This window comes from Impatiens glandulifera, chromosome 2, assembly GCF_907164915.1.
Source record: "Impatiens glandulifera chromosome 2, dImpGla2.1, whole genome shotgun sequence".
NCBI classification, from domain to species: Eukaryota; Viridiplantae; Streptophyta; class Magnoliopsida; order Ericales; family Balsaminaceae; genus Impatiens; species Impatiens glandulifera.
In genome coordinates, this window is record NC_061863.1 from 64,249,439 (window position 1) to 64,260,078 (window position 10,640).

Genomic DNA, 10,640 nt, shown 5'->3' on the forward strand with positions numbered 1-10,640 from the left:
TTCTGGGGAGAAGCTGTAATGACAGCAGCATATTTGGTGAATCGATGTCCGTCGACAGCAATTGAGTTCAAAACTCCTGAAGAAATGTGGACAGGTAAGCCTCCAAATTTGTCTCATCTTAGACCATTTGGATGTACAGCCTTCGCTCATCAAAAAGAAGGCAAGTTAGAGCCAAGAAGTGTGAAGTGTGTGTTTCTTGGGTATCCTCAAGGAGTGAAAGGTTATAGGCTGTGGTTAAAACAGTCGGGTGGTTTTAAAACCATAAACAGCAGGGACGTAGTATTCAATGAAGAGGAGTTTGTGTGTCTCTCTCAGAATCAATCTAATCAAGGTGACTTGGGTAAAAGCGAGCAGGTGACTGGTCAAGTGGAGATTAATGCAGGGGATCATGGTCAGGTGGAGCCATTGATTTCAGATCAAAACACTGAAATGGTTGCTGATAATCAGGAGGAATTTACTGGTACAGATGTTGAACCTGTTGTGGCACAAGACGAGGAAATTACAGCTCAGTCGGAAGCTAGTTATCAACTCGCAAGGGACAGGGAAAGGAGGAAACCAAAACCCATCCAGAGGTATGGGTTCTCAGCTTATACCGATATGTTGGCATATGCGTTTATGACAGCAGTTGAGTTAGACAAAACTGAGCCGGAAGATTTCAAAGAGGCTTTGAGTTCTAGTGATAGATCCAAGTGGATGGAAGCTATGAAGGAAGAAATGAATTCACTTTATAAGAATTCAACTTGGGAGATTGTTCCAAGGCCTGTCAAACAATCTGTAATCAAGTGCAGGTGGATCTATAAGATCAAAGAAGGTATTTCGATTCAAGAAGGGGTCAAGTACAAAGCAAGATTAGTTGCTAAAGGGTTCTCTCAAAAGGAAGGAGTGGACTATAATGAGATCTTCTCACCAGTTGTTAAGTACAAAACTATTCGGATAATGCTCTCGCTGGTAACTCAGTTCGATCTTGAGTTAGAACAGATGGATGTTAAGACTGCGTTTCTTCATGGAAATTTAGAGGAAACCATCTACATGGAGCAGCCAGAAGGGTTCAAAGTTCAGCAAGAGAAGAACATGGTGTGTTTGCTTAAGAAGTCGTTGTATGGACTCAAACAATCACCAAGGCAGTGGTATTTACGGTTTGATGCGTTTATTACTCAACAAGGCTTTATGAGGAGTAGATATGATACTTGTTTATACTTTAGAGGGAAGAATATACTTGAAGCTGATTATCTTCTGCTATATGTAGATGATATGCTACTAATCAGCAAAGAAGCTTCAAGTGTGAAGAAGTTGAAAATTGTTCTAAGTTCCGAGTTCGATATGAAGGACTTAGGCAAAGCTGCTAAGATTCTTGGGATAAGGATTAAGAGAGACAGGAAGAATGGTGTAATGACTCTCAGCCAGCAAGGCTATCTCGAAAAGGTGATTGACAAGTTCGAAATTCAAGGAGCCAAACCAGCAAAGTTGCCGATCACGAATCAGTATCTGATGTCGTCTGTTAACTCGGCAAAAACCAGGTCAGATCAGACTTACATGGAAAAAATTCCGTATTCAAGTGCAGTTGGGTCTGTGATGTACTCAATGGTCTGTACCAGGCCAGACTTGGCACATGCGATTAGTGTCTTGAGCAGGTTTATGGCGAGTCCAGGCCGTGAACATTGGCTCGCAATGAAGTGGTTACTAAGATACATAGCCTCGACTACTAATGTGGGGATATGTTACAAGAAAAGAAGTGGAGCAGATGTTAGTGTAATTGGTTACGTGGACTCAGACTATGCAGGAGATAAAGACTCAAGGAAATCAACTTCGGCTTTCTATTTTTTGGTGAACGGTAACTGTATCAGTTGGAAGAGCCAGTTGCAATCAGTAGTGGCCTTATCAACAACAGAAGCCGAATATATCGCAGCAACTGAAGCTGTAAAGGAAGCAATGTGGATTCAGGGTCTGCTGCAAGAACTGAAGGTGTTCGAAGGACCTGCGACGGTGTTCACAGATAGCCAAAGTGCACTACACTTGTGCAAGAATCCCGTGTTCCATGACAGAACAAAACACGTGGATATCAAGCACCATTTCATTCGAGAGAAGATAGCACAAGGGGTGGTTTCAATCAACAAGGTTGGAACAGAAGATAACCCGGCTGATGTTGGAACCAAGGTACTACCTCTAAGTAAATTCAGACATTGTTTGGATTTGCTTAGAGTTCAAGAGATTTAGTGCAATGAAGGCTTCGAGCAATGAAGTGATGAACATATTCGATTTCACTAGAACAAGAGAGGACCCTTCAACTCAAGGTGGAGATTGTTGAAATTGAGTTGATGGGTCAGGCCCAAATTAAATAGGCCCAATTAACTAAAGTGTCAAAGGCTTAAGTTTGTTAAGTTTGTTAAGTTAGTTAGGACAAGTTGTTTATATATATATGAGTAATTCACACAAGAATGTAAGAGATTTTGAGAGGTGTGATTGATATATATGAAAAACGAGGTGTAACTGAAACGTTTAATTGTGATAGTGGAATCGAGTTCGTAACAGAGCTCGACGGAGACGTAGACCATCTTTTTTGGGTCGAACTCCGATATCAAATCTTGTGTTGTTTTATTGGTTTCTTGCTGTTATATTTCTTAGTTCTTTGATTGATTAGGAGGGAAATTCCCTACATGTACTAATTAATTAATCAATTAATTTTGTGTTGTTTTCAAATAAAGTTATTAGAAAAAAAAATATGTAAGCTGGAGATATCTTTTGGGAAGATGTTAGGAAAATAGTATTAATTTGATTATCCAATAATAATAATAATGAGAGCCAGCTAGATCTATATATATAATTAGACTAAACAGCACACATGATCATCTTAATTTTATAGAATAAGTTGTGACAACCAATACCTTGTACTACCATTTTACAAACAATTAAACAACAAATCTCTAATAAGCATTATTCAAACAAAAATAACCTGGGTAATGACTGATCGTGCTATTTTTTTTTGTTTTAAATAAAAAACATTTGAAGCTATATATATAAAATTAAAAGATAATGTCATAAAACTAATGATACAATCATAAATGGAGGTATGGGAGAAATGGAACTTTAGATTACAATAAATGAATGTCAATCTAATTAATTATAGAAGATGTATAGGTAAGATGTCCTCTATTAAAAAAAAATTAATTATGGGTCTCCATTAAAGTTACAAGATATATCATTAAAGAAAAATAAAAATAAAATCAAAGATCACTTCTTCTGTCAAATAGAGAAAATCAAATATGAAGAAAAGATCCTATGCATAAATGATTAGGTATTTCACATTGATTTTCATAGAAAGATGAATATGATTGAGATTGAGATGTGCTTCTTTATTTATAACAAAAAAAAATTATTTTTGGAGTTCCCACTTTAGCTATAGTAATTGAATATGTTTTTATTTAGCCTAGTTAATCAATTGTTCTTCAATAAATTGGATCCACAAAATATTACACCAAACCAAAGCATAACTTGCAGAATTATTTGTAAAACAAAGCAAATCGTATCATGTATTTTTTGTTTACGTGTTGACATTGAAGAATGGGCCTAAATAAGAATTATAATTAATGACCACAACCAGGACTAGGCCCTGTGTTATTGGGCAATTACGAATCCCTCTTATTTGGGCAATAATATCCTTAATCTTGGGCTTCATATACTTTAATTATTTATGCTATGAACGATAACAACAATTAAAATATAACCAAAAAATGTAAAGCAAGAATCCACCCATTAATAAAACAATAAATAATTTAATTTCATCAAATAAAATATAAATTTATGATTTTATAAACACTAATAGATGTAATTGAAATTATTTTTAAAAACTTGTTTGGTTGATTTATTTTTAATAAAATTAAATATTATTAATTTTAAAATATTATAGAAATATAATATATATTTCATTATAATTTAAATAATAATACTTAAAAAGAACAATAAATTATTTAAAAATACTCCCAAAATAAGGCATTGTTTTTTATTAGTTTTAAAAAAAATTAATTTTTTTTTAAACAATCACTTTTATTTCTTAACAATCAAATCACTCATTTTATTAATCAAAATATTAAAATAATATATATTTTAAATTATTATTTTTTATTTTATTTATATATATATATAAATACCTTTTAAGTCTTCTTTTTATAAAAAATTAATTATTATTTTTCAAAATTATCAACCATTATTATTTTTTTCTCCCACTAGATATCCTAAACAAGACCTAGATCATCCTTTATCTTAAACAAAAACACGTTTCTAATATAATTTATTATGGCCATCTCAGATTTTGGATATGGGTTTCATTGATGGTAAATCGGATGGCCAGAATAACTCCAACGAAAAACTCTCAATCTTATGAATCAAACGTCTGTTTGAATATCCTCATATTTTCTTTTAAATAATAATTAAAATATATTGCTATATATAATTAAAATGAATTTAATTGGTTGAAAATATAAAATATAGTATATGAGATTAAAAGTAGCTGTAGAATATGATACAACCAAACCGAAGAGGACAAACAAAAAGTATGCAACGGCGCCGTTATCGTTGTCGCGTGGCCGTCCGTCCCGTAGTTGACAGTAAAAGATGCTCCCCATATAGAATTTCATTTCTTATTATTGGGAAGAGTTATCCAGACGTTAAAAACAGACGGTGCATTGACATTTGGATAACAACCATTCATGATGATTTTTTATCCCTTCATTTCACCCTAAAAAAAACAAATATAGCGTTTTAGGCCTTTAGAATCCAATGTATTATGTCCCTCATTTATTTATTTACTTTTTTAAAGTATAATAGTTTGAGAATATAACTTATGATTTAAAAAAAATTATCAATTGTACTGATTTTTTTTTTTAAAATTCAAAATTTATGGTTGAACAATTTAACATGTGATTATTTTTTTTGATAAAAGAATTGTTGGTAATCCTGATTTCTGTAATTTTTTTTGCTAGAAGGTTAAAACCTAAAATATTGAGACACTTTAGGTTAGTTAGATTCAATCTTGCTGTTTCTACTTTCTATTATGACAATACAATCATAAAATGACATACTTTTGTATTTTATATGAGTTATCTTTAATATATTTAATTTGACTTGTTTCAACTTTTGTGTTAATTTGTTTATTTTGAAAATTTATATACGTATGATTCTTAATTAAAAAAAGAAAAGAAAAAGGAAGAGAATGGTGGGGACCTTTGTAGGCGAGCAGAATTATCAGAAAGGTCATGCGGAAAATAAAAGGAGTGCGGTCCCCTCTATATATTTTCTTCCACTCACATTCACTGCAAATTTACTACTTTTAAAATTAATCAAATTAATTTTAGATCTAAAAATTGTCATAATCTATTAGGCAAAGTATTTGTATTATTATTTTCATTAAAGTGGTTTTATTTTCTCATATTATATATTATATTTGTATAGACTTCTTATTTATATATATATATATATATATTAAAATAAATTAACAATTACTTTTATATTTATTTAATTTTAAGAGATGAGTGATAAAGTAGAAAAATTATAAAAATTAGCAATTCATAATAAGCAAAAAAACATTTATACTTAACTAGTTTATTTTATAAAATTATTGTAAAGGTAAAGTTTTAAATAGGATCATTATTGTCACCACCAACCACTCAATGAGTCAGTCAGTCAGTCACCTACTTAGATTTATTGCCCTTCTAACCATTAATGTGTTTTTCCTTTTTCAACACGATACACTTTTTTCTTCCATTATTCAACTTTAATTTAATTTCTCTTCTAACTTCTTCATAAGATTATATTAAGATATGTTATAAAATTAATAAGTATATGTATAATTAAATTATCTCCTTTAAATCTGATCCAGAATTATATTAAAGATAATACCAAAAAAGTATATGGAGTTCTTGACAACTAAACTAATGGTAAACCACGTCATTTTTTCACTCACCATGCCTCTGCCACGTAGGATCACCTGCACGCCGTTAAGATGGAGACACGTGTCAAGATCTATTTAATCCTGCATAGCTGGATCAGCATTTAATGTTTCCCAACTAAAAAAAGAAAAAAAAAAGCACTACATTGTGCCGTTAATAAAGTCGTGATGGTTAAAGAAATGGAGTCACTATTTTTGGAGAGAGAGAGAGAAAACAGAGTGTGTGTGTGTGTGAGAGAGAGAAAGAGAGGGAGGCGCTTTTAATATTATTGATCACTGAGTGACTACTGACGGCGGCGGGAAGCTTCTCCTCCGCGGCAGTTACACCGCCATTACCGGCGACTTTTCCGGTGTCTCATTTTGATAAGCTTCCGGCTTCATTCGCCGGCGTTGCGGATTCCGTCATTACCTCCTCGCAAGGCATGCTTGTTCTGATAATACCACGGTTTCACAGATCGAATTCTTTCTTCTCCTTCAGTTATTCAACTATCTAACAAGCTCAGAGTGGAGAAATTCCTGGTGATTTCCTTTTCTCTGTTCCAATTTCTAGGGGTTTTCCTTTTCTTGTGCCGCTTTTCTCCTCATTTTGACCTTTATTCAGTATAATCTGCTACAAGGTGATATTAAATGTTCATTTAAATCACGTCCGAATCAGCTTGCTTGCTTGCAATGCCAGCATAACCTCAATTAGTTCTTCCGTCCCCTTGAAGTTTCCTTTCCAAACTTATCGTATCATTTTCACCTTTATTCGCCGTCCCCTTGCTTCCAACTTAAGTGTGTTTTCTCTTGGATTTGTCTGTTTAACCAGGAATGTTGTGATTTTTTCCTGTAAGAAAAAACCACGTGGATGGTGTGAAACTCTGATTGAAAACACTATCTGTGTGTGAGAACTGGAAATGACGTTGCTCAGTTTACTGGTTCTGCTTCTTGTGATTCCCGTAGCTGTGAGATCTTTGAATCCTTCTTTGAATGATGATGTTCTAGGTTTGATTGTATTTAAAGCTGACATTCAGGATTCCCATGGGAAATTAGATTCCTGGAATGAAGATGACGACATTCCCTGTGCGTGGATCGGTGTCAAATGCGATCCCAGATCTAATAGGGTGTCTCAGCTCAACCTTGATGGGTTTGGGCTTTCTGGACGGCTGGGGAAAGGCTTGCTCCAGTTACAGTTTCTTCGGAAGCTGTCCTTGGCAAGAAACAATCTGACTGGAAACCTAATCCCAGGTCTAACTCGACTCGAGAATCTCAGAGTCATTGACCTAAGTGAGAATAGTCTTTCTGGTGCTATACCAGTTGGCTTTTTCCAGCAATGCAGCTCATTGAGGTCTATTTCCTTGGCCAAAAACAAGTTTTCTGGCCAAATACCCGACAGTTTTAGCTCCTGCTCCACACTAGCTGCTGTTAACTTCTCTAGCAATGAGCTTTCAGGGTTGTTGCCTTCAGGGATTTGGTCTTTAAATGGGCTTAGATCAATTGATTTCTCCAACAATCAGCTGGAGGGAAACATTCCTCAAGGTATCGGAGTCATGAACAATCTGAGAGAGATTATCTTAAGAGGTAATAAGTTTACAGGAAATATCCCGGACAGTATCGGAGATTGTCTGCTCTTAAGGACCATTGATGTTAGTCATAACTTGCTTGTTTCGAAGCTCCCAAGCACAATGCAGAGGCTTACCTTGTGTACCGATCTGCATTTACAGAAGAATTCTCTTGAAGGCGAGATTCCAGACTGGATTGGAGAAATGAGAAGCCTGCAGAGTTTGGACCTTTCAGATAATACCTTTGTTGGACAACTTCCATCTTCCATTGGAAATCTACAGTCCTTGAAAGTATTGAAGCTTTCCATGAACACATTAACTGGCGACTTCCCTGATTCCTTTAACAATTGTGTAAACCTTGTAGTCATGGATTTTAGCCATAATTTGCTAACAGGAAGCCTGCCTGTTTGGATGTTCAAGTTAGGGCTAGAGGAAATTGTTCTTTCTGGAAATAGGCTTAATGGGAGTATGAACTACTCATTTTCTTCATCAACTGATCAGTCTCTACAAAAACTTCAAGTTCTAGATCTTTCCGACAATGGCTTGTTAGGTCAAATACCATCTGTTGGAGGCTTTGTTAACTTGCGGGTCCTAAACTTGTCAAAGAATTCATTACAAGGCACCATTCCATCAACTGTCGGAGAATTGAAGGCCTTGAATATTCTGGATTTGAGTTTGAACCAGTTAAAGGGAAGCATCCCCATGGAGATCGGAGCTGCTACGTCTTTGACTGATCTGAGACTCGAGAAGAACTCATTGACTGGGAATCTCCCAACTGCCATTGGAAACTGTTCATCACTAAACACATTGTGAGTTCTCTATTTTTTTAAACACATATTTCAGTTTCTTATGCATATTCTTTCAAGATTACTAGATATTGGTCAAAGATTTCTGGTTTAAAATTCTTATTTCAATTATGCCCAACCAAACATAGCCTCAAATTGTTCTTTCTTCCTCAAGTATTGAGCAATGCTAGGATTGAATTTGCAGGATCCTTTCAAGAAACAGCATTACAGGTCCAATACCAGCATCCTTGGCCGAAATCGCATACCTTCAAAAGGTCGATTTGTCCTTCAATAAGTTAAACGGAAACCTCCCAAAGCAACTGGCAAACCTCGTTCATATCATCTCCTTCAACATCTCACACAACCAGCTCCAAGGAGAACTTCCATCCGGTGGTTTCTTCAACACCATTTCTCCCAGTTCAGTCTCAGGCAACCCTGCCCTTTGCGGAGCTGCAGTCGATCGAAACTGCCCAACCGTTCTTCCCAAGCCGCTCGTCCTAAACCCCAACTCCTCTGATACCGATCCCGCAACTCCAGTCCTCGAAAACATGTTTCAACGCAAGAAAACCATGCTCAGTATATCTGCACTCATCGCTATCGGTGCAGCTGCTGTTATAGTAATCGGTGTAATCGCAATTACAGTCCTCAATCTACGCGTCCAATCATCCATATCCCGGTCAGCTGCTGCCCTCACTTTTTCGGGCGACGATTTCAGCCATTCCCAGAGCAGTGACGCAAACTCGGGTAAACTGGTCATGTTTTCGGGGGAGCCAGATTTCAGCACAGGAGCCCACGCTCTTCTCAACAAGGACTGTGAGCTCGGCCGAGGTGGATTCGGAGCAGTTTACAAAACTGTTCTGAGAGACGGACGATCGGTCGCCATCAAGAAGCTGACCGTTTCCAGTCTGGTGAAGTCGAAGGAAGATTTCGAGAGGGAAGTGAAGAAACTAGGGAAAATGCAGCATCCGAATCTAGTCGAACTCGAGGGTTATTACTGGACACCGTCCCTTCAGCTACTTATATACGAATTTGTATCGGGTGGAAGTTTGTACAAGCACCTACACGAAGGCTCGTCTGGGAATTTCCTTTCGTGGAACAAGAGGTTCGAAGTTATTTTGGGATCGGCAAAAAGCCTGGCCTACTTGCACAAGATGAATATAATCCACTACAATATAAAATCGAGCAATATCCTGATGGACGATTCGGGGGAACCAAAAGTAGCTGATTACGGGCTGGCAAGGCTTTTACCAATGCTGGATCGTTATATCCTGAGTAGCAAGATTCAAAGTGCGCTAGGGTATATGGCTCCGGAATTCGCTTGTCAGACTGTGAAGATAACAGAGAAGTGCGATGTGTATGGATTCGGAGTGTTGGTTTTGGAAGTGGTTACTGGAAGGAGGCCGGTTGAGTACATGGAAGACGATGTGGTGGTTTTGTGCGATATGGTGAGGGGAGCGTTGGAAGAGGGTAAGGTGGAGGAATGCGTTGATGGGAAATTGAAAGGTGAGTTTGCGGTTGAGGAGGCGATTCCTTTGATGAAATTGGGGTTGATTTGTACTTCTCAAGTGCCTTCGAATAGGCCCGATATGGCTGAGGTTATTAACATATTGGAGCTTATCAGATGTCCTTCGGAAGGGCAGGAAGAAGAATTGATTTGAAATTGACCTAATTACTATCTAACCGGCACTTGATTGAGGATGATCTATTGTTGTTATTATTATTATTATGTTTGCCAATCCTACTAGTTTATTTTATCTCATGTGGATTTTTATTTTAAGGATCTCAGTGACTAGATAGTTAGCATGTTTTTCTAATTCAATGTTGTCTGTCTGTCTATTTGTATTTCTCTCTTTCAATTTTCATTAATATTATGCAAAGGGGCGGGAAAGAAAAGGATTGGTTCTTTATTTTATATAATGAAATAGTAGTAGCTGTGTATCACTTAAATATGTCTCATAAAGTCAAAAGTGAAGATTCTTCTCACCCACTATAGCTTAAAGTATTAAAGGATCTCATAATTGATAATAATAATATTTTCCCACCAAGATTCTCTCTATCTCTCTCACACACACAGACCACTCAGATTTCAAAATTTCAACCATTTATCATTTTTTTTTGTTCTGTTTCTATTGAGCTTCATTTTCTTTTATATTAATTATATAAAGAAGTAAAAAAATAAACAAAAAAGGCTTTTCAAACACTTAATTACACACATTGCCACTCATTAATGTACATTGGGCATTGTTAGAGTTAGATGGATTCCTATTTTCTAACTCTACTAGCATGCTAGAATATATGCATTGTTTTCTTCATAGAAAAACTTATTATAATTTCAAATAATTCATTATTGTAATTTTGTAGTGACTATAATTT

The 10,640-nt window shown here is 35.8% G+C and overlaps 1 protein-coding gene across 1 annotated transcript; it reads left to right on the forward strand.

Moving 5' to 3' along the window:
* The first annotated feature begins 6,110 nt into the window (after positions 1–6,110).
* Positions 6,111–10,109, forward strand: LOC124927652 (probable LRR receptor-like serine/threonine-protein kinase IRK). The gene is made up of 3 exons (XM_047468108.1): positions 6,111–6,460; positions 6,750–8,291; positions 8,473–10,109. Exons 2-3 carry the CDS (start codon positions 6,838–6,840, stop codon positions 9,923–9,925), a joined length of 2,907 nt encoding a protein of 968 aa, XP_047324064.1. The 5' UTR covers positions 6,111–6,460; positions 6,750–6,837; the 3' UTR covers positions 9,926–10,109.
* The last annotated feature ends 531 nt before the right edge of the window (positions 10,110–10,640 follow it).